Raw genomic sequence first — 24,135 nt, 5'->3', positions numbered from 1 at the left:
CTCAGCCCACTGGTCACCATAGCAACACCCACCCATAGCACGCGCTCCAGCAGGTATATTTCACTGGTCACCCCCAAAGCCAACACTTCCTTTGGCTGCCAATGACTGGAACGAATTGCAAAAATCACTGAAGCTGGAGTCATATCTCCCTTTCTAACTTTACGCATCAGCTGTCAGAGCAGCTTACAGTTCACTGTACCTGTACACAGCCAATCTGTAAATAGTACACCCAACTACCTCATCCCCATATTGTTATTTATCTTGCTCTTTTGCACCCCATTATCTCAACTTGCACATCTATCACTCCAGTGTTATTTCGCCTCTATGGAATATTTATTGCCTTACCTCCATATTCTTCTACATTTGCACACACTGTACATAGATTTTTATATTGTGTTATTGACTGTACATTTGTTTGTGTAACTCTGTTTTTGTCACACTGCTTTGCTTTATCTTGGCCAGGTCGCAGTTGTAAATAAGAACTTGTTCTCAACTGGCCTACCTGGTTAAATAAAGGTGAAGAAAGAAAAAAACATCTCTGGATATAATGCTCAATGTGGAGTGAGGCCTTTAGTCCACTAGAGGCTGCCGGTGACATATACATAATGTACATGACTGTAATGTGGCCAAATGGACAATATGGTTAAGGAAAGTTGGACAGTTGTACAACTGAATGCCTTCAACTGATATGTGTCTTCCGCATTTAACCCAACCCCTCTGAATCAGAGAGGTGTGGGGATCTACTTAATCAACATCCACGTCTTTGGGTTCCGGGGAACAGTGAGTTGCCTTGCTGCCTTGCTCAGGGGCAAAACAACAGATTTTTACCTTGTCAGCTTGGGGATTCGATCCAGCAACCTTTCGGTTACTGGCCCAACGCTCTAACCACCTGCTGCCCCATTATGGAGATGTGTTCATTTGGAGCTTTATGCCAATCTTTTCAACGTAAACCTCTTTGATGATAGATTAACATATTAAGGATGGATGTATTAACAATATAGTCCATTTACTTCAGGGGTGGAAAACATTCCATGGAAGGCCTAGTGTGCGGGTTTTCCTTTTTTCCTTTCAACCTGGTGGGGGCAGTTCCTTACTAATTAGTGACCATTAATTCAAATCAAGTACAAGAGTGGAGCATGAACCTGCAGACACTCGGCCCTCCATGGAATGCATTTGACACCGGTGATTTACATAGTACCTCCAAGGGAACATCACGTACATGACAAATCAGTGCAAATGTAAAGAACTGATGGTGTTCCAAGCTCTAAAAATGTAGGCCTACACTTGGTTAGTGTCAAAATGCCAACCTATTAATCGGATTAGTCTTGTTCAGCAAGTCATCCTAGCATAGTGCCAATGTTCAACTTTATCACCATCTGACCAAGGCCATATTTTTCCTAGCCAAAATGTTCAAAGATGCTGCCATGTTTTGTAAGGCAAGCAGTTCAAACTGTTTTCAGGCTTTGAAGTCTCCACAGAGTAGGCTAGCTAGGCTATGGTTTGTTGCAGCAATTGGACAGTTGGACATTTGATGTGTATAAGCCATATATTTATAAAACATACAGTTTGAAAAGAAAAATGTATTTCTGTTTAGTTGCCTACACTCTAGAGATTGACATTCTGCCTCACTATAAGACAATACATATCGGTGTGGTGATACTGATGGATTGTTGAGACTGGATGTCTGTTTACATAGTAGGTTAGGAGAATTAACATGGCAGGTTAAGATAATTAACGTAGCAGGTTAGGAGAATGAGGTTAAGGTTAGCAAAAGAGTTAGGGTTAGGCCTAGCTAAAATGCTACGGTTGTCAACAACTCTTATCCCCGACGCGACAACTAGATGGCGCTGTACTAGTATCCACAACCGTACAGACCATCCGTCTCAAAAATCCATCAGTATCACAACACAGGTTACTGAGCTCTGCTCTGTGTAACCATGTGAATGATGCAGTGATTTGATTGGTCTCCACTGGCGAGAAATGAATGGGGTGACATCGGCTTGCTAACTGATTTATTAACTGGTTGTGAGTAATGCACTGATTTGATTGGTCTCTCCACTGATGCGAAATGAATGGGGTGACATCGCTTGCTTATCGACTTGCTATCTGGGACGCGTTCAGCAGGGTTGAAGGTTTTGGAACGTTCAGATAGAAATAGGTTAAAATATAGCTCAAACATGCCTCTCTGGCATATATAAGGAATCACATCGGCTCTAGTCATGGCATTTCTATCTGCAACGTTCGAGAACGTTTGGCAACTGAACATGGCATAGGTTGTAGTTAAACACGTGCCGCGTTCAACCAGTTAGCAAGTCGGAAATTCCCTTGAACGCAGCATTGGGGCATAGGCCATTGGGCACGTTTTCTTGTCACTTTTTCTAAATCCAGCATGTCACCTACTATACTATAGGCTACGAATAAAACCTCACGAGTAACATTGTCTCGACTACAATGTACATCCCGGGTGTCTGTAGCCCAGGCAAAATGTAAAAGAGTGCACAAATATTATTAAGCACATTGGCTAAAAGAGAATAGCTCTTTGGCATACGTAAATGCGCAGTTGTGCATTTAAAACTTGCCTCTACAACCAAGATTTTCACTACTCAGCAAACCATGCAGTTTATTAGGCTACAGATTAAATAATGCTAAACTTTACAGGGTGAAGACACTGCACGGTGATGAGTTTGATGCTCATTTCCAATAAATTATGATCAATGCTTGACCGCTCCATAATAATCTCATCATGTAGCTACCCGCACAGCATCTACAAGCTGTTGGCTAGAGCGCACATGACAAGACCAGAGTAGGCACATTTGCTATTTAATGCAACAGTTTTTGTCACAAAACAATCGGTAGAGTTGAAAATGCTATAAACACATTGAATTTAAGAGAAACGGTACATGTTGTGTGCACTATGTCATCACGCACTGATTTTTATTTGCAACAAGTCGGTTTGGTGGAAAAACAATTGGTAGGAAAATGCCCATATTTTCTTTATGCCGGTTTTAAAATATTCACATGAAAATTTGTCGCCAATTGAATGGAAACCTAGTTTAAGTGGGACGCCAACATCAGCAGACGGTCAAATCACCTTCTGGGTGATGATCACTGCCAATGAGGTAGGCCATTAGGGAGGCTGATAGCCAATTATCTACCATCTGAAGATGATAGCCTAATAGCTAGATCCCGTCACTTATGACGCTCAGGACAATTTGCCATATAGACTGAGTTCATGTGTTTCTCCCGCTGTTTCCACTGACCGACAAGGCTGCACATTTGTGCTTTGGGACCTGGGCAGGCAAGATTACGCATCCTCCAGAGGTACGTTTTATAAGCTAGAATGTGGTTGGAAATAAGATTGTCTTCGTATTTTTTTGTTCTGGAAATGCTGTAACAGTATTTAGCATACATAATTGATATACTTGATAATCTACTTTTAGCAGCGATTTCATACTATTTCATGTCTCGCTAGCTAGATCATGTATGTAGGCTATGTAAAACAATTTATCCTAAATCGGTGACCTCTGTGATGCGAACGATTGCGATTGTTGTTTGCGATATGTGTGCAATAAGAGTTGGGCTAATGATTTAGACATTTTACTTTTCGTTAACGACATAATTATAATATAGGATTTGTCTACAAGACTACACTTAGACAGTAGCCTAGTGTCGTAGCCTGCATCCTGATCCAGCACAGCAGCCGTAGGCTATCTAACTTGGCTGCTATATATAATACATTGTAGCGCTATTTGGCTATGATGCTCTCTCTCTTTCTTAGTTTTTTTTGCATTGTTTTAATTAGAAAACTTTAACATGTTTATGTGCTAGTTAGATCTGATCAAAGGACAATATTTTGAGACAAGTCAGTTATAACTACAAGTCATCACTCACAATAAAGAGAGAAGTAATTGACCTCTATTGACCCAGAAATTATCTTCCAAGAATAATGTAAATGTTTATGTTTGTATTTCTGTGCGTTTGGGACTGCTTGAGCAGATACTTCATCTACTTAATCATTATAAAGGAAATATCTGAATGATAAAACATATCAGCGTTCTTAACAGAGTTGGGGTCAATTCAATTTCAATTCAGGAAGTACACTGAAATTCTAATTCAAATTCTCTTCAATGCTTTTCCATGAGGAAAATTTGGAATTAGAATTCTGTTGACATTAATAATTAACTGGAATGAACTATTGCATTGGGCCAATAGTCAGGATTATAGCTCAAGCCTTAACCTTCTGAATGAACGTTGTAGCCGTAAGTAGACAGGCATCCCTGCATGTTTCTTCAGTCTGAAAGTGGTTTTATTGTGACGTCATCGTGACAATGATTGTACCTCTGCTACAATGAACCAAGTTTTGATTTCCCTTCAGCTGCTTTATGGAATTAAACAGACATACTGTCACGTTCCTGACCTGTTTTCCTTGTTTTTGTATGTGTTTAGTTGGTCAGGGCGTGAGTTGGGGTGGGCATTCTATGTTATGTGTTTCTATGTTGGGTTAAATGTGTTGCCTGATATGGTTCTCAATTAGAGGCAGGTGTTTGACGTTTCCTCTGATTGAGAACCATATTAAGGTAGGCTGTTCTCACTGTTTGTTTGTGGGTGATTGTTCCTGTGTCTGTGTCTGTTGCACCACATGGGACTGTTTCGTTTGTTCGTTTGGCTAGTCTTTCCTGTTCGTGCGTTCTTCGTGTCTATGTAAGTTCTCAAGTTCAGGTCTGTCTACGTCGTTTATTGTTTTGTAGTTTGTTTAAGAGTTTTTCGTGTTCGTCTTGTCTTTAATAAATATCAATTATGTCTGCATACAACGCTGCGTTTTGGTCCGACCCTTACTCCTTCTCCTCATCCGAGGAGGAGGAATTAGACAGCCGTTACACATACATATTTTGTCAACACAGTTAAGCTGATTTGCGCCGTCACTCAACAGCAGTGCTGCTTGAATATGGTATTTTTTAAATATCTAAATCAGGGTTCCCCAACTGGCGGCCCGCAGGTGATTTTATTTAGCCCCCCAAGTTTCTGAGCAAAAAAAATAAAAAGATATTGTGAGTGATGACTTGTAGTTATATATATATATATATATATATATTTTTTTTTAATCATTATTATTTTATTGTTGGACATAAAAGACTAAAAACACCAGCAAATCAGCTTCAAGTGATTTTAATTTTGGAAATATTATATCCGTTTGGGCTTCTTGCGGTCAATTTGCAGTTGACAAATTATTTGCAATTATGGTTTCCGACCCCCTGACCATCCGCTCAAGAAAAAGTCGTCCCCCGGCTGAATCTAGTTGATGATCCCTGACCTAAGTGGTAGTAGTTTCCCATACATTTCAGTCTTATCAGAGTGTATACTGTAACTATGGCTCTGGTGATAAGCTGCAATGTGTGACTGTAGGTACTCTCTCATCTGTCTATTCAGGTTAGAAATGGAGGCTTTTAATCATAAACTAAACACGTACATAGACTCATGGATGGGTCCCAGAGGTAAGTTTTATTACTGTTGCATTACTGTAGATTAAATTACAGTATAATTATCATATGACTAAATACTTAGTTATGGACTATTGACATAAAATGATTTATAACCATATATCTCCTCACAAAATGTTTGCCTTATGCGTTAATACATGGTCCTCCAGTGGAATGCACCAGGTCTTTTTGCACCTCCATGATTCTAGCATAACCTTTCCAGGAGTTAAACAAACATGCTTCGGTAGTCACTGCCAATTCTCACTCAAACTGTGTTGTGTTCTCTTGCCCTCTCCAAGCAATATGCCCGGCCTGCAGTGTAGCTACAGATGTAGGATCTTAATTTGATCACTTTTCTGTTGCTGATGAGCTTTGTGATTTACATAATTTCACTGAAAACCCACACTAACACACGGTTATATAAACACTAGTGCACTTTTCATGTAGCCTAATTATGGCCAGCTAATAGCCTAACCACCGATCAAGCAACATTATATACTAAATGTTGAAATCCTGTTAATGCAGGATTATTTTGCTGTGAACAACATAGGTCAAATTAAGACCCTACATCTGTGCCCCTCTCTACGCTCAGTGCTATCGCACTGGTTCAGGGGATACAGTAAATATGGGAATAAGGTTCCGAAAAAAAGGGAACATTCTACTGTATGTTGTAATACCAGGCTGTTGTCTATGTATTTCAGATGAACGGGTACAGGGATGGCTGCTGCTAGACAACTACCCTCCAACCTTTGCACTAACACTCATGTACTTGCTGATCGTATGGCTGGGGCCCAAGTACATGAGACACAGACAGCCGGTGTCTTGCCAGGGCCTCCTGGTGCTCTACAATCTGGCCCTCACTCTATTATCTTTCTATATGTTCTATGAGGTAGGCAGGCTGCACCTGAAGGTGGTGTTGGTATCATCGCAGTGCAACACTGCTGGCGGATGAGGGGAAGTGAGAGGATCGGGTGACTGGTAGAAGTCGCTGAAGGACTCTGTGAGGATGAGGGAAACTTTGATTCAGATTAGACACAAATGGCGTCTTACACTGAAGCCACCCCGGGACACAATGCTGTGGGGGAGTGAGTGGGGCACAGCTGGTCTCTGACAGGATCGTTGTCAACACAAACAAATCTCTCACCCAACCTCAACACAACCCTTAATTGTTTTCTGATAACCTGCTACTATTATTAGAATGTTTGAAGTTGCAACGTCTAGTTCTGAAACGGTTGACAGTATATACTGATGAACTGTCTGTATCCTCAGTGGATATCTAGGCTAGTAGTTGATTAGTAGCATTATCCCTAATTATTGCATAGTGTAATGAGACGGGAGAGAGAGTGAGCTGCCAATGCTTTCTGTAGTGTAATCAGTTGTGGTAGTAAATATGTCAACATAATGTCATATTACACTATATATATTACACTATCTATATGTCATGAGCTAGTTATACTGATCCCGAGGGACAAAGTCTGTTCTCCATGCACCTGTAAGTCTAAAGTCTTTTCTGTTCTCACCACCCTGGCCAAATGGGCTCAATTCGGTCTGCATTGCATAACCACTAAAAAAATTGGCTGTGCCCATGCTGTGTAAATCATTAAACTCGCTCGTTCTGACTTTACCCCTGCTTTAGGGTGAACTTTTAGCCCTCATAAATCAATGTCACACGATTCCAATTAAAGTACAAAGCAGTTGCTTGCTGTTATCCCATGTCTACGGCACTTATAGAAATTGCATTTTAAAAATGTTATTGGTGTGGCTTGATTTAACATGTGTTTTAAATAGCCATACTGAATAGCAAAATAACCAAGGGCATAAGCCTGATGGGTTTGTAGGTTCGTTAAGTTACTGTGGATGCAAGCTGGCCACAATAAAGACTTTAGGTTTAGAAACAGATCCTGAGCTCACTCTGCATTTTAGATAGTCAATATCGATTGGAATGCGCTGGATCTTAAGCTAATTAAAACAGTTTTTTCTGCAGGAAACTGCGTCTTTACTAATATCACGAATCAGCACTGTTCCACCCTAATCTATATGGACATTTAGCCCATTTGTCCTTTGTTTTGAGTTACATAATACGAATAAAGACGATTTAGTAGTAGTGTATTAGTAATAGTGTATTATAACTCAAGGGACATAGTCTAGCCTGCAGCATATTGTTGTTAATAATCGTGCTGTTAAAACACAGTAAAAATGTCAAAGCAGCAGCACGTTTAAAACAACAAAAGGCATGACAGTGGTATTGTTGAATGATTAGACACTCTCTGTGTAGAGACTTTTGGGTTGTTTTTCAATGAGTCCTCTGCATGTTTCGGGATTACCCAGTTGAGTAGTGGAGCACAACATCTGCCAATCCCAGGCCTGTCCTTGTTCTGCTTTCATCCCCATGGTCACATGCAGGGCAGTCACTCTCCTGGTGCCACAATCATCGGATAATGCCACTGTATGTCTCGAAGTCATCAATGTAATTATATCCCTGCTTTGCACTGCTTTTTTACCATCCTGTTCTGTAATGGGTCCTGTCTTGAGCCAAATGCACTAAAATCTTGTGGGGAAGCTTAATATTCCTCAGAATCATGTTTTATTCAGTAGAACCAGGGGGGCAATTCTGACCATGGGTTCTGCTCTGAGTTTGAGGTTATATTGAGCACAAAACACTTGAAGCTGAACCTGAATCTTGGTATGTCTTTAGATGCTATACATTTAACTCCTTGTTTTTGTCAGTTATTCAAAGCAGTGGTGGATAAAGGCAGAGCTATTTCCATCCATCCCAAATTAGATGAAACGTGTGAACAAGGGCTCTATTTAAAAACGGTGACATCACTGGCCTGCTCAATAACAAACAATACAGGGACCCAATGTTGCAGTGGCAACAAAAAGGATAATGATATTATCTCTTGTAAAGGAGACTAAATGGAGAGGACAGACTCTGGGATATAATATTGTCCACTACTTCCTCTTTCCATTCCTGCAGCAAGTATGTGAAGCTAGCATCCTAAATGCCAATGTAAACAGTTTTACAATCAGCTTTTGGGTGGGAGAAAGCAAATTGATGTTGCAAGTGATTTTAAATTTGGATCTTGTGACACTTGCAATACAATAATGAAATACATTTGATATTACAAGGGCAGTGCAGTATTTGGGTGATTCACGTTGTTTGAAGATGTCAAAGACATGACAATCTATGTGTTTCTACATCACCTTGTGTTCTGTCTCCAGCTGGTGTCTGCTGTGTGGCAAGGGGGTTATAACTTCTACTGCCAAGACACACGCAGTGCGGGAGAAACAGATACCAAGGTAAGACGGTCTTACTCAATATCACTATATCACCCCTCTGTTTTTATATAAGATTCTATATAAGTGAACAATCTCTGTTAGTTAAAAATATGGACTGTATATGGGGTAACAAATGCATCGTCACCAGACACCAGCTGGACTTCACTCTGTCACTCATTCCCTTTATGATATTTCCAGATCAATATGTACTTTGTTCTCTCCAGCTATTTTTGTCATGGTGGCTTCCAATTCTATTGGTACATTTTATGTCAGACAGTACCTGCAAATCCTAACAGATAAGCCACAGGGTCAGACAGCCAGTTTATTTAATCTGTACTGTTGTGTCATCAGTAGTTACTCTCTGTAATGTCCCTTGGGAACATTGAACACTGAGAGGAAACTTATTCTCACTGAAATGTGCGATTTGGATTGCAGTTCTGCGCTGATTAAAACATGTAAAAGTGTCCCTGCTGTTACACCAGTGATTGAACTTATTTTTCACTTTGTCCTTAATAGATATTTCATAGGCCTGTATGTGTAGATAATCATCTTTGTCTCTCAAAACATTTCACTTTTTTGGTCAAATTATTTGCACTGGCCAGTCCTCATTAGGTAAAATACAAATCTGCCGATGTATGCCTCTCAGGAGGAACATTGAGTATGTCCTTGCAGGAAAGGGAACTACTAGAAAATACATTGTATTGCTTGAAAGCTTGACTCTTCTTCTTATATTTTTTATCTCATCTCAGGTCATAAATGTGCTGTGGTGGTACTACTTCTCCAAGGTCATAGAGTTTATGGACACCTTCTTCTTCATCCTACGGAAGAACAACCATCAGATCACGTTTCTGCACATCTACCACCACGCTAGCATGCTCAACATCTGGTGGTTCGTCATGAACTGGGTGCCCTGTGGTCACTGTGAGTGTTCTAACTCAAAATTCCCTTTCTATCCTCAACACTGAGTGTTTTCAAATCAAATCAAATTGTATTGGTCACATACACATGGTTAGCAGATGTTAATGCGAGTGTAGCGAAATGCTTGTGCTTCTAGTTCCGACAGTGCAGTAATATCTAACAAGTAATCTAACAAATTCACAAGGACTACCTTATGCACACAAATGTAAAGGGATGAATAAGAATATGTTCATATAAATAAATGGATGAGCGATGGCCGTGCGGTATAGGCAAGATGCAGTAGACTGTATAGAATACAGTATATACAGTTGAAGTCGGCAGTACACTTAGGTTGGAGTAATTAACTCGTTTTTCAACCACTCCACAAATTCCTTGTTAACAAACTATAGTTTTGGCAAGTCGGTTAAGACATCTACTTTGTGCATGACACAAGTAATTTTTCAAACAATTGTTTGCAGACAGATTATTTCACTTATAAATCACTGTATCACAATTCCAGTGGGTCAGAAGTTTACATACACTAAGTTGACTGTACCTTTAAACAGCTTGGAAAATTCCTGAAAATTATGTCATGGCCTTAGAAGCTTCTGATAGGCTAATTGACATCATTTGAGTCAATTGGAGGTGTACCTGTGGATGTATTTCAAGGCCTACCTTCAAACTCAGTGCCTCTTTGCTTGACATCATGGGAAAATCAAAAGAAATCAGCCAAGACCTCAGAAATAAATGTTAGGACCTCCACAAGTCTGCTTCATCCTTGGGACAAACAATAGTACGCAAGTATAAACACCATGGGACCACGCAGCCATGATTGAGTTGGAGGCGTGCATGGCCACGCGGTCATGGGTGAACAGGGAGTACAGGAGGGGGCTGCGCCGAATAGAACAGGCATTTCACCTTACTGTGAAATGCTTACTTACAAGCCCTTAACCAACAATGCAGTTGAATTAATATAGTTTTATTTACTAAATAATCTAAAGTAAAAAAAAAAATCAAATCAAATCAAGAAGTAACACAAGAAACTGACATAACAATAACGAGGCTATATACAGGTGGTACCGGTACTGAGCCACAGAACCCTCTGGACAAGTTTTTCATGGAACCCAAAAGGGTTTTTACCTGGAACCAATAAGGGCTCTTCAAAGGGTTATCCTATGGGGACAGCCAAATAACCCTTTTAGGTTCTAGGAAGCACCTTTTTTCCCCCTAAGAGTGTACTGTATATACATGGTATGTTATATTTTTAAGTAGCTATACAGGTGTTATAGATGACATGTTTGTCTTGAATTGATTCTGTGACTGAGATACTTTCAAGGGAAGTTGATCCGTTGTTAAATGGTAAAGAAATCAAGTGTGAATTGAACCTACTGCTATTTCAGGACTGCACAGAATGTATTATTTCAGTGATATACCATACACTTTCCTCCTACTTGCTTTACACTGACAGTGTGGCACACTGTGTCCTAGAACAGGACACTGACCGATGTCTTACAGCTCTGTGTTTTACAGTGGACTCTGAGAATGAACACCTCGGCTGCTTTCTACTCTATGCCATTGACGCAGCTATTTCTTACTATTATAAAACAGAAAGAATTGTAATTTCGTATTTCACTGATGTCTCTGACCCTGCTACTGTACTCTAGATGATTCATCCACCCCCTCTCTCCTCTCTTCCTTAGCCTACTTTGGTGCCTCTCTCAACAGCTTCATCCATATCCTGATGTACTCTTACTATGGGCTCTCTGCTGTCCCGGCCATACGGCCCTATCTATGGTGGAAGAGATATATCACACAAGGCCAGCTGGTGAGCCTGCATGTCCCTGATTCAAACCTCAGAGATGGGATTTCACATCCATAGTTATCAACCATAGTGGAGGCTGCTGAGGGAAGGGCGGCTCATAATAATGTCCGGAACTGAGCAAATGGAATGGCAACAAACACCTGTAAACCCTGTGTTTGATGTATTTGATACCATTCCGCTCCGGTCATTCCCACAAGCCTGTTCTCCCCAATTAAGGTGCCACTAACCTCCTGTGTCATCCAGTGTATATCTCAGCCAATCTCAGGGTTTTAGTGAATGTGACAAAGGCCCAATGAGATGAAACAAAAACATGAACCATTGGTATAGATTGAAAGTGCAGTATTTCCCCCATCCATTTAAGGTATTGGATCAATGGTATTTATTTATGCATACTGTGTGTGCATGTGCGTATTGATGTTGACTTAGTTTACAAACAATTAATTACATTTTTGTCTCATTCCTCTATAGATTCAATTCTTTTTGACCATGTCCCAGACCATCTGTGCAGTCATATGGCCATGTGGTTTCCCCAGAGGCTGGCTGTTTTTCCAAATATTCTATTTAGTCTCGCTTATTGTCTTTTTCTCAAACTTCTACATTCAGGTGAGCAAATGTAAAACTCTTTCATTAATTAGACATTATTTCAATTCATTATGGTGTTAAGTATTTTACACTGGTGGTGACGGGGTTAAATAAAATTTTGCATTGTTGTCTACAGTAGTGTTCTTCAGATTTTGAGCACATCCTAATGTGTTGACTTCTTGCCTCTGTTTTTAGACTTACAAGAAACACCGTGTTTCACAGAAGAAGGAGTATCACCAGAATGGCTCTGTTGATTCACTGAATGGCCATGCGAATGGGGTGACACCCACGGAAACCATTACACACAGGAAAGTGCGGGTGGACTGAAGCTTGAATAACCTCACAATCCTAACTTTTGTGCATATCTACTATGTATGTAATATTGCTAGGAGAGATGTAGGATTTCTTATAAAGAAATGTATTAGAAGAGCATAGCTAGTTTATTCACAATATACAAAAAGCCATGTTTATCTGAAAGAGATTCCTAATGTTTTGCACACCGCAGCCTGTTATTATTCATATTGAATCTAAGTTCTTTACAGTTAAGTAACAAGGATAGCAGAGGGAGCACACTACAGCACAGCCCCAGAGACTCACTTCCTTTTAATGCTGTACAAGATCTTTGACTATGTCTGGTGGGACATCGTTTTATTAAGCAACCTTGACCCATACAGAAATAACAATGTTTTTCCATGTTTTAATTCACAACATATGCACTTGTCTACATGCTAGATTGTGTCCTGATTGGACAAATGGGACAAAATCTATTTTGGGGATTCCCTTGCGTAGAGACAAGGCTGTCACAGTGTCAAATGTGTCCACTGAGTAACTTTAGAGAGGTTCACCTTCATTGTTTGCATTGTAAAGTTTAGTTTAAAACCAGTTGCAATAATAGATTTGTCTATTGTCTGTATCAGTTAAACAGGTTTGAAAAGTATTTGGCTGTCAAATGGCACTGAACAGAAAAATACTTTGTGAACAAGAAATTAGTTTCTATCTAATCTTTTCCCAGTTTGGAATATTTATTTCCTACTTTATTGCAACACATACAACAAAAAGCTAAAATCACACTGATAGTATCATGGATTGTGTTAAAAATAGATGTATGTTGAAATAGTTAAATGTGTCTACTCAATCCTCAGAATTCAGCCCGATATGATATTACCATATTAATGTATGCATGCATGATTGTAAGTCACTTTGTATAACAGCATCTGCTAAATGTCTATTATTATTATATGACATATATTCTCATTATCTCTCTGAACCCAAAGTCACCGTTTTACTGTCATCTGTTTGCTTAGAATTTCAACCTCATCTCCATGGAATACAGAAAACAATGAACACAATTATAAACTTAACTTAAACTATGTATCATATTAATATAGTGCTGTGTTTTAAACCCATTCCTCCCTCTTACACTAGTGTTTGCCTCATTAGATTGAATCAGGATAAATGTTACATCAAGCCATGATGTGACTATTGTGTTTTCTCCAAAGCGTTGCCTTAATAGATGTTGCTACCTATATGTTTAACTTGTTCCCTTCGTTATGGAATTGTATTGTAGTCCATGTATGCCTTAATTATGAAATACAGGGGCCAAATCGCCAACTTCTGTTGTAGAGATGTGTCTAGCTTTGATAGCCTCTTAGCACTGAAAAGTGGAAACGCTTCTCTATGGCTGCGTTTACACATGCAGCCCAATGCAGATACATTTTTTTCACTAATTGGTATTTTGACCAATCAGATCAGCTCACGCTTCTCTATGGCTGCGTTTACACATGCAGCCCAATGCAGATACATTTTTTTCACTAATTGGTATTTTGACCAATCAGATCAGCTCAGAAGTAAATCTGATGTGAAAAGATCTGATGTGATTGGTCAAAAGACCAATTAGTGGAAAAAATATCAGAATTGGGTTGCCTGTTTAAACGCAACCTCAATCAACTGAAGGATGTCATCTACTGTTGAAATATGGTGAGATGAATGGTGTAATCAACTGTTGAAAATGTGGCCGGATGAATGATGTAGTTCTGGGTGTCCTTTAAAATGTGGTCAGATGAATTATGTAATCAACTGTTGAAATGTGGTCAGATGAATGATGTCATCAACTTTTGAAATGTGGTCAGATGAATGATGTAATCAACTTTTGTAATGTGGTCAGATGAATGATGTAATCAACTTTTGTAATGTGGTCAGATGAATGATGTAATCAACTTTTGTAAATGTGGTCAGATGAATTATGTCATCAACTGTTGAAATGTGGTCAGATGAATTATGTCATCAACTGTTGAAATGTGGTCAGATGAATGCCGTTTTGAGAGAGAAACATCAGGACACAACATTATTATGTCCTCACAATCTGTGAATAGACTGCAAAATCAGATTTGGATCCACAGTAATCTGTAGAAATGTACTCAGTTTTCTAACAATACAAGTGAAGCCAGCCTCGAAGCTGTTGCATTTGTAATGTCACTGAGATTGGAATTAATAAAAGCATTCATGCTTCGTCTGGATCTCTCATGGTGTATTTCAGGCATCATTCTAGAATCTAGATGGAGCACTCTGATCAAGCCACAGCCATTACTGCTTCCTCATTAGCATCATCACCCTCAGGGCACATTGCAATTATCACTTACATGGATATTCCCTAGCTACAGTATCTCACTCCTTGCTATTATTAAGACAGCTATTTTACAGTAAGCTTATTATTTATATTATAGATATAAATCATTTTAAAGTGTGTATTCAGTTTTGCACCCCATAAGTAATCATCATTTCAAGCTTGTGGGGATTGTTATTTCACAAATCTCTGGTGATTTCTTCCTCTGTTGTATGTTAATTTCCCCTGGTTGGTGAACCAAAGTATCACATGGGGAATACTCTGTTTTCAATCCACAGACTTTGATCCATGGGTTATAATCATGACCTTGAAGAGCATGAAAACATGACAGTATTATGACAGTGCTTATGAGGACACACCCCAACATGACACCTGGACAACTATCAAAGGTCATGTGAAAGATCAGATTTCCCCATTATCATGAGAGGAAAGCTAATTTTTAATTGAATTTTTGCATTCAACCATTTTCATTTTGATAAAATTTGCTAAAGAGAACCTTTAATACGATAAGGTAGTGATGCGACGCAGCAAGCTTCCAATCATCATATTTTGTAATCCGATACAAATTTAATGTAGTAGATCAAATATTTTTCTAATCCGTTTCAGTTTTTCAGCCCTGGGTTCCTAGAATATGTAATAGGTGGATTATGTGTGCCTGGGATTTTTTTCTTGTGTTGGGTATGGGGCAGTGTTGTATTATGATTGGGGTTGTGTAAGAACTCTATCAGAGTTTTGTTTTGGTTGTTGGTGTGTGTGCACGCTTTACGCTTTATAGTCACAGATGACAGCACTGTTTAGATTTCAGTTTGCTGCACGGATTCCATTTCCTGGATTCCTGGACTTACAAAGTAGGCCACACTTACAAAGTAGGCCACACGTTTTTACTGCACCAGGCAGCTACAACCACCGAAAAATGTAATTTAATTCAAAACTTCAATTTATAGTGTAATAGATTATAACAAATGCTTTGAGCAGTCAAATGCAACGCTTAGTACACTACTGTTGAGTGTGTCCCCTCTCATCCTAAATCTGACAAGAAAACCAACTACGTAGTTCCCACGTGTTTATTCCAGTTGATCTCCCAGATGGGAGAAAATAGCTTACTACAGAATTAACAAAAATGTGAAAACATTCATTTTTGGGAACAGGTGAAAAACATCCTACTAATGCCATTTTATGTCATCATACTGGACATCGATCCAGTCTTTAAAAGAAGGAATGATTTTTGTTTTCTGTGACAGCCAAAAACATAATGGCTATGTGACCCACTCACACCATAAGATTAGAAGCAGATGCAAGTTGATTGGTATACATACATTCATTAAAAAACATAATTTCAGCCACAAACCAACAGGAAGAGAGTTATGCATTTAGTCTAGGTGATGTGTAAACTCTTCTGTCTCGGTTGCCCTACAATGGGCGTTCAGAAAATGCTGTGTAGCTCTTCACGCGTGCAAAGTAAAAAGATGCGTACATCTGGTCCAAGTCGAAGGCAGTGACAACTGTCTCTCCGGTGGATCTGCAGGAAAAAGTCAACATTAATAACAAATTTTATGTTCCCAATCATTTTTCTCTTGCAATGACATTCATAGACTGAATGCTGTCAAAATCAAAACCCTGGCTAACCAGTGTATTACCTGTAGGTGATGTGGCAGGAATGGTGGATCCAATTCAGCTTGTTGAAGCTCTGGCGCCCCCCGGAGGACAACTGCAGTCCAACGTGAAAGCTGTGTTCTGTCTCGGGCGCCGCTGGGATCCGCCGGCAGAACCGAGAGATTCTCTGGTACTCTGCCACCTTCTGTCAAGAGAACACACACAGGGAGTCAGAACTGGACAGGCAAAGCACTCTTCAATCGTCTGTGGACGATGACACGGGTCTAAGAAGTCTGAAGTGTTAACGATTTGGTCATTTGTAATTTTCTCCTTGTATTCTGTGTCCTGCACTGCACCAGTTGACCCAGTTAATGTGTGAGGAAACTGCCTATCTTGTTGTGTTTAAGTTATAACAGGAATGGAAAATATGCAAATAACTTTCCACATCAAGTTATCCCTGTCCAATGCTGTAACTTCTCTCACCTCTTCTTTTCTCTTGGAGACAACAACAAAGACTTTGGTTTGATTGTCTGTGTCCTGCGACAGACGATAATGACCACACATAATGGACTCCACCCTGTGTAAAGGGAAAATTAAAGCCATTAATGTTACAAATCAAACCGTTCTGACAACAACAACAAAAAATAACATTATTGCCCTGAAATGTTACACTCCAGACTTGGATGACAGTGTATGTTGTGTTCTAAATACCTGGTGTTCCTGCTACGTAGACGGGGAACAGTGACCAGTGGGTCCTCAGGCGTGGTCAGCATCATGACTTGGCCATCAGGGAAGAAACGCAGATATCTGGGGACACAAACAGTACACCTAGTCTTGTCTGACTGCATGATAGATCATTAGCATATCACAACAAGGAAACCAGTGACTGACTGAGGCCCCTACCTGTAATACTCCACTTGGTGCCAAGCCCTATAGAATCCATCAAGGGACTCCTCTCCCTGACGGATGTATGCCGTCTTGCTGATGTAAACACCTTCAAAATCAACATTGAAAACCACAGATTGAATTTACCAAATAAAACAATCTAGTTTTAGCTATGCAACTTATGCTAGACATGTCAATTGTGCATTGGTATTGAGGAAATAGACTAGTCTATGAAACAATCCCACTTATCTTAGAAGGGTTTTTCTTTCTCTAAGAAAGATAAATAATTAATGTTCCTTAAATGTTTACCATCAAAGCGCACACGTGGCCTCTCAAGAAACATCTCCCTCCAGGAGTTGAAGGGCACCAGTTTGGTACAGCTCCGGCCCCACGCTCTCAGACAGGCCGAACGCCAAATCTCCGGGTCCCTGAGGAAATATCAACATCGAGGGAAAATAATCATCTCTGTTTCATTTGAAAAACCAATACGTCATTTAGGAGCCTGTTTTGATCCAGTGTAAGGACCAGTCATTCACACCACTGGCGTGAATTAAAATGAATCCAAGCCATGTTCATTGAAAATATGTTGGATTTGTATAGTCTATGGTCTGACCTAGCACAAATGTAGAAGCCTCTACAGACTAAGGAGAGCTGCTCCAGGGCACGTAGGTCCAGATCACGGGACACAACCCAGCGGAAGATGTACATCAAGACCTCTGGGGGCAGGGCTGGGGACAGAAACCAGACCGTAAATACAGTATAATAATAGAGTAGTGCCAATCTAATATGCTTCCAGACAGTGGTTTATTGAGACGTTTCCATCCTGACCAAGATCCCAGTGGGATTGAAACACTGTGTGTGTGTCTTAATAAACCACTGTGGGAGCATATTATGAGCGTTGCCAACATTACTTTTTACATGTTATTCATATCTTCTGTCTAGGACCTGAATTGCGGTGGTCTTTGTAGCTCAGTTGGTAGAGCATGGCACTTGTAATGCCAGGGTAGTGGGTTCGATTCCCGGTACCACCCATATGTAAAATGTATGCACGTATGACTAAGTTGCTTTGGATAAAGTAATCTGCTAAATGGCATATATTATTATTATTATTGCCTGAGCACTCCCTACCTGAGATGTGCATCTGAGCCATATCCACCTCAGGAACACATATCTTCAGAGAGTTGTCTTGCAGAGTGAGCTGCTGATGGAAGTAGGCCAATAGATCCTCTATTTCACCATCCATGTCATTCTCATTGCTAGGAAACAGATATGCAGTGTCACACATGGTAGGACTTGTATGGAAAAGAGGAGTGACAATGAGTTCAGATGGAGCACACTTTCAATGTGTACGGTATTCATTGTAATGTTACAAATTGCCAAAGTATTACGATAAAAAGACGTACCCGCCATCTGGATCAGGGGAACGACTGTAGTTGATTTTGAACTCAATGTCAGGCACAATCTGCATAGCCCTGCGATAGTACTTAATTGCTGCAAATTAGAGCAGGAAAAGGGTTTAGCTGTGCTTTTATGTAAAACCATTATTCCCAATCCCAACTACAGTCACACAAGAATCCCATTCAAGTCATGGTACTGATATTAGTATTTTTTGCCGCATCATTTTATAATCATCAATAAGATACTTTGATACATACTGACTATGATCATTAGCACATCACAACAAGGAAACCAGTGAGTGACTGAGGCCCCTACCTGTAGTCAAGCCCTATAGAATCCATCAAGGGACTCCTTTAGACATGACACAAAAAAATTATATCGGTTCCATGACTTGAATGTGAGTTTTGCCACAAATGCTAAAATATTACTCAACTAAACCAAAGCATGGATTGCTGTGATACCTTGTCCATAGACTGCTTAGAGGGCAAGGAAACCAATGTGTCACTTTGTAATTGGGTGAACCATCCCTTTAAAAGGTCCATAATTTTAACCATACTGAGAAAAAATACTAATTTTCAAAAGTGAGTGCTATTTTGCTTTTCTCAACTTGTCTCACAGACATGCATACCTTCATAAACAGCTCCATTCTCTTCTTCCTCGACAGCTTTAAGGAACAACTCTCTGGCCTAAGACAAAGAAACAAAAGATGGTAATGATAATGAAGATGACTATTAGCATGCAGTCAAATCTGTTGTAAAACTACTATTCTAAATGGCTGAAACAAAAGGGCTGACTTTTTCCTCCCGGGCCAGTTCCTGTTTTCTTTTCAAGTCTGCAGCTCTCGACGACAGTCCTCGGTTCCCCCCATTGGACGCAGAGTTGGGCTTCAGTTCAGACATCCACTGGGCCCTGAACACATTGAGCTCCACCTAGACATATGGACAATGATGTACAAGTGACTAACATGAAGTGTTTTCTTATTGCCTGGGTCAAGTAAAGTGAGCAGTCTAGTAAGTTTAGCCTGCTCTGAGGTTACCCCAGTGGGCAGGTGAAAACAAGAAAGCATTCCAGTAGCCTTAAACAGATCTTTCTAGTTCCTCCCTATTGTTTAAGTAAAAGACTGACAATTGATGTAAATCCAGCAAGTTAAGACCTGCTTGATATTTTTTTTTTACTGAGAACAACCAAAACACAAAGAACTCCAGTACTGATCTTTTTGATTCCTTCCCTATGTGTAGGTGAATAGCAGCCAATATAATATTGCACTTCTGCATGAAAAAAGCTTGTAAAATTTCTCAGGGCAAGTGATCATAATCTTCAGCCAACCAAAAAAAAAATACACCTGGTGCCTTTAAGACTTTAATGTGTACACACACAAAATGACAAAGCATGAGCTACAACACTCCATCGTGTAAGCTTTGTTAATCATAACTGAGTGCATGTCTGCTATCATGAAAAACATTTAATAAAGTCAATATGGATTTCTACATTTAAAAAGACTTCATTATCACGCAATCCTGAGACGTAACAATAATTGTGTAGACTTTGTATTGTGGTGCAGCGGTCTAGGGCACTGCATCTCGGTGCTAGAGGTGTCACTACAGACCCTGGTTCGATTCTGGTCTGTATCACAACCGGCCGTGATTGGGAGTCCCATAGGGCAGAGCACAAATGGCCCAGCATCATCCGGGTTAGGCCGGGGTAGCTTGTAAATAAGAATTTGTTCTTAACTGACTTGCCTAGTTAAATAATGGCTAAATAAATAATACAAAATATTCTGTCAAACAAGTCATCTTACGTAGAGGTTTGCATCATCAGTACTTCCATTCTCTCCATCTTGATCTTCTACAATGCCAAGAGAATTGATAACGCTTTCAGCCTGGGCAGAAAAACATGTTTTGTTAAAATAACTAGGCCTAAAACATGGACTGTTTGGCTGTCTAACAAATAGGGTTGAAATAAATCAGCAAATATTGAAGTCATTAACCAAATACAAGCTTTGTTTATGGGAGTAATGTGGTTGGACAGAAAGACAAGCCCAACAAATATTCAAGGAGGATGGGATCACGGTTGAAGTTACTTTGAGGTGTAGCATGCACAATGTGCACACGTTAAGTAGAACACATAGCTAGCTAGCTCCTAGTAATCAAACAAATTTGGCACCACATAGCTAGCTAACTGGAGACGAACTGCATTGGCTTTCGCCTCTGCCCAGCAAGGCACTAACTTAACGTTACCTAAACATGTGACGAACAGGAAGCAAGCATGGTTTAGCACGCCACATTGCCAGAATTTACTTTTCAGACAGTTAAGCTTGTCTATTCATCTTTTGACAGCTGGTCATTTTTAATGTATCAATACATTAACTACCAGTAGCTAACTAGTTAGCAAACGTTTACTAGTTCGTATCATTGTGGGACTCCCCAGTGGCGCAGCAGTCTAAAGCACTGCATCTCAGTGCTAGAGATGTCACTACAGACCCTGGTTCGATTCCAGGCTGTATCACACCGGCCGTGATTGGAAGTAAGAAGTTGTTCTTAACTGACAAAAGGTTAATTTTTTTACATGCATGTTTACGACTACGGGACACGTCATGCAACCACCAGCAGTAGGCGTGAGTGACCATAGCTAACGTTAGCTAGCTAGCTCGACAACAAGTAGCCGTGTGCAAGGATTAGCCTAAAAAACAAACGACATTGAGCTACCATTATGGCTTATCTGTAAGCTCTTCTGTTGTCCGTAAACGTTTTCAGGAAAGGGTCTACAGATCACGGTCAGAAAAACGGACAACACAACGTGGAAATTTGAGGGATCGCAGAAATGCAGCCATTTCGACGACGTGCTGAGTACTGTGTGTAGCTAGAAAGCCACTTACAAGGGTGTGTGGGCGTGACGTCGGTACACCACGTGACTAACTATTCTACACTATATCAGCACACGTATCACAGAAGTTTTTACCTTTCTGCTTTAATGATTTTGTTGTAGGTTAGTACATGGGCCACACAAAAAAGTATCATCCTTCCTTGATTAGCATCTTTTGCTAAAATCGTTCCATCGTAGAGTGATCCTGATTCCTGACTGTACCATGTAGGGTGTGTTATTGTTATGAAAGAGAAAGTTGAGGTACATCTCAATATAGTCTGAATTGGCTTCTTCTCTTCTCACAACTTGGAAAAACAGGACTGGTAAAAGCAATATGGTGGATCTCTCCCTTCTACTAGGAATTAGCTTTACCTGTCTAACTAATTTCCCTTTAGTGCAGATGAAGGAAATGAAGAAGCCACTTTATGCTATTGAGATGGACCCAAATGTTTTATTTTATTAAACTTCATAACATAAAAAAAGTGGTACCCTCACCTCTGTCCCACCCTAAAAGCAGCCAATCACAGACTCCCAGCGTACAGTACAAGTCAAACGTTTGGATACACCTACTCATTCAAGGGTTTTTATTTATTTTTACTATTTTCTACATTATAGAATAGTAGTGAAGACATCAAAACTATGAAATAACACATATGGAATCATGTATTAACCAAAAAAGTATTAAACCAATCAAAATATAATTTATATTTTAGATTCTTCCAAGTAATCACCCTTTGCTTTGATGACAGCTTTGCACACTCTTGGCATTCTCTCAACCAGCTTCACCTGGAATGCTTTTCTAACAGTCTTGAGGGACTGAGCACGTGTTAGCTGCTTTTCCTTCACTCTGCGGTTCAACTCATCCTAAACCATCTCAATTGGGTTGAGGTCGGGGGATTGTGGAAGCCAGGTCTTCTGATGCAGCACTCCATCACTCTCGTTCTTGGCCAAATAGTCCTTACACTGCCTGAGGGTGTGTTGGGTCATTGTCCTGTTGAAAAACAAACAATAATCCCCCTAAGCCCAAACCAGATGGGATGGCGTATCGCTGCAGAATGCTGTGTCCCTTGAATTCTAAGTAAAACACTGACAGTGTCACCAGCAAAGCACTCCCACACCTCCTCATTCATGCTTCACGGTGGGAACCACACATGCAGAGATCATCCATTCACCTACTCTGCATCTCACAAAGACACGGCGGTTGAACCAAAAATCTCAAATTTGGACTCATCAGACCAAAGGATAGATTTCCACCGGTCTAATGTCCATTGTTCGTGTTTCTTGGCCCAAGCAAGTCTCTTCTTATTATTGGTGTCCTTTAGTAGTGGTTTCTTTGCAGAAATTCAACCATCAAGGCCTGATTCACGCAGTCTCCTCTGAACAGTTGATGTTGAGATGTGTCTGTTACTTGAACTCTGTGAAGCATTTATTTGGGCTGCAATTCCTGAGGCTTGTAACTCTAATGAACTTATCCTCTGCAGCAGAGGTAACTCTGGGTCTTCCTTTCCTGTGGCAGTCCTCATGAGAGCCAGTTTCATCATAGCGCTTGATGGTTTTTGCAACTGCACTTGAATAAACTTTCAAAGTTCTTGAAATTTTCCATATTGACTGACCTTCATGTCTTAAAGTAATGATGGATTGTCATTTCTCTTTGCTTATTTGAGCTGTTCTTGCCATAATATGGACTTGGTCTTTTACCAAATAGGGCTATCTTCTGTATACCACCCCTACCTTGTCACAACACAACTGATTGGCTCAAACGCATTAAGAAGGAAAGAAATTCCACAAATTAACTTTTAACAAGGCACACCTGTTAATTGAAATGCATTCCAGGTGACTGCCACATGAAGCTGGTTGAGAGAATGCCAAGAGTGTGCAAAGCCATCATCAAGGCAAAGGGTGGCTACTTTGAAGAATCTCAAATATAAAATATATTTAGATTAGTTTAACACTTTTTTGGTTAATACATGATTCCGTATGTGCTATTTCATAGTGTTGATGTCTTCACTATTATTCTACAATATAGAAAATAGTCAAAATAAAGAAAATCCCTGGAATGAGTAGGTGTGTCCAAACTTTTGACTGGTACTGTAAATTTTAATAAAAAATAAATGGGAAAGCTCAATTTAGTTCACCGTAGCAGTATTTGGATACCTTGACCCAATTGGACCCCTGCTTCTCCATACTCATTACTCAACCAGCCACGTTCCCTAACCCTCCCCAGTAGATCTGTAAGGTGGAAGCAATTTGGTGAAAGCTCCTCCATATACTTATTCAGACCCTTCAGATCTTCAAACATCGAAGGGTTAGGGCCAAGAAGAGGGTCAGGGAGGGAACTCGTTATACCAACTCTTTCGAAAGCTTCACAGAGGCGCCTTCCCACTTCTGACACCAGTGACGCAACTGGTAGAGGGGGTAGAAACAGGAAAGGTCACCTGGACCCAAGCAGGGAGTGTGGGTTGGCAGCTACGAAAGCTTGGTGAAGCTTGCTAACTGTGAAGCTGCTGAAGAAGCTAACGTTAGTCAACTCCAACTGACGCAACATAACAATATGACATGGCATTATGTGTTGAAAATTGGGTTGGTGTCAGGTCAAATTATTTATATATACACTAGATTGCGCACAGGGGGCACTGTTCTGAAGCCACCACACCTCCATCTTGGCACTCCCTCGCGGTGTAAAAAATATTTTGGAAGCTATAGAAATGCATTTATTA

At 40.1% G+C, this 24,135-nt stretch overlaps 2 protein-coding genes across 5 annotated transcripts; one reads left to right on the top strand and one right to left on the bottom strand.

The window, feature by feature from the left end:
• Nucleotides 1-3,080: 3,080 nt before the first annotated feature.
• elovl5 (ELOVL fatty acid elongase 5) lies at nt 3,081-14,573 on the top strand. 3 transcript variants are annotated; one of them, XM_071409128.1, is made up of 8 exons: nt 3,081-3,321; nt 5,428-5,492; nt 6,179-6,366; nt 8,700-8,777; nt 9,506-9,677; nt 11,354-11,478; nt 11,944-12,078; nt 12,253-14,573. In XM_071409128.1, the coding sequence occupies exons 2-8, from the start codon at nt 5,435-5,437 to the stop codon at nt 12,382-12,384; spliced, it is 888 nt and encodes a 295-aa protein (XP_071265229.1). In that variant the 5' UTR covers nt 3,081-3,321; nt 5,428-5,434; the 3' UTR covers nt 12,385-14,573. The 3 variants fall into 3 exon arrangements, with proteins under 3 accessions (XP_071265229.1, XP_071265230.1, XP_071265228.1); XM_071409127.1 differs by lacking the exon at nt 3,081-3,321 and adding an exon at nt 4,607-4,701 and having other exon boundaries at nt 12,253-13,529; XM_071409129.1 differs by lacking the exon at nt 5,428-5,492 and having other exon boundaries at nt 3,254-3,321; nt 12,253-13,529.
• Nucleotides 14,574-15,730: 1,157 nt separating this feature from the next.
• LOC139580449 (F-box only protein 9-like) lies at nt 15,731-21,425 on the bottom strand. 2 transcript variants are annotated; one of them, XM_071409125.1, is made up of 13 exons: nt 21,262-21,425; nt 20,355-20,435; nt 19,351-19,485; nt 19,185-19,242; nt 18,562-18,649; nt 18,287-18,414; nt 17,772-17,886; nt 17,468-17,586; nt 17,177-17,267; nt 16,985-17,080; nt 16,757-16,850; nt 16,318-16,478; nt 15,731-16,199 (listed from the first exon to the last, which is right to left on the bottom strand). In XM_071409125.1, exons 1-13 carry the CDS (start codon nt 21,262-21,264, stop codon nt 16,091-16,093), a joined length of 1,278 nt encoding a protein of 425 aa, XP_071265226.1. In that variant the 5' UTR covers nt 21,265-21,425; the 3' UTR covers nt 15,731-16,090. The 2 variants fall into 2 exon arrangements, with proteins under 2 accessions (XP_071265226.1, XP_071265227.1); XM_071409126.1 differs by having other exon boundaries at nt 16,318-16,475; nt 21,262-21,413.
• Between the last annotated feature and the right edge of the window lie 2,710 nt (nt 21,426-24,135).

The sequence above is a fragment of the Salvelinus alpinus genome, chromosome 7 (genome assembly GCF_045679555.1).
Source record: "Salvelinus alpinus chromosome 7, SLU_Salpinus.1, whole genome shotgun sequence".
Lineage (NCBI taxonomy): Eukaryota > Metazoa > Chordata > Actinopteri > Salmoniformes > Salmonidae > Salvelinus > Salvelinus alpinus.
Note: the sequence above shows the minus strand (reverse complement) of the source record. Positions and strands in the feature narration are given on the sequence as shown.

Bases quoted from the DNA above. Each gene is read 5' to 3' on its own strand.
- elovl5 (XM_071409127.1), top strand. From the start codon at position 4,640: ATGGGACTGTTTCGTTTGTTCGTTTGGCTAGTCTTTCCTGTTCGTGCG. The intron at 8,778-9,505 runs GTAAGACGGTCT...ATCTCATCTCAG, and splicing joins CGGGAGAAACAGATACCAAG to GTCATAAATGTGCTGTGGTG. The intron at 9,678-11,353 runs GTGAGTGTTCTA...TCTCTTCCTTAG, and splicing joins CTGGGTGCCCTGTGGTCACT to CCTACTTTGGTGCCTCTCTC.
- LOC139580449 (XM_071409125.1), bottom strand. The intron at 16,851-16,984 runs GTATTTAGAACA...CCCTTTACACAG, and splicing joins CTACGTAGCAGGAACACCAG to GGTGGAGTCCATTATGTGTG. The intron at 16,479-16,756 runs GTGAGAGAAGTT...TTCTCTTGACAG, and splicing joins TCTCCAAGAGAAAAGAAGAG to AAGGTGGCAGAGTACCAGAG.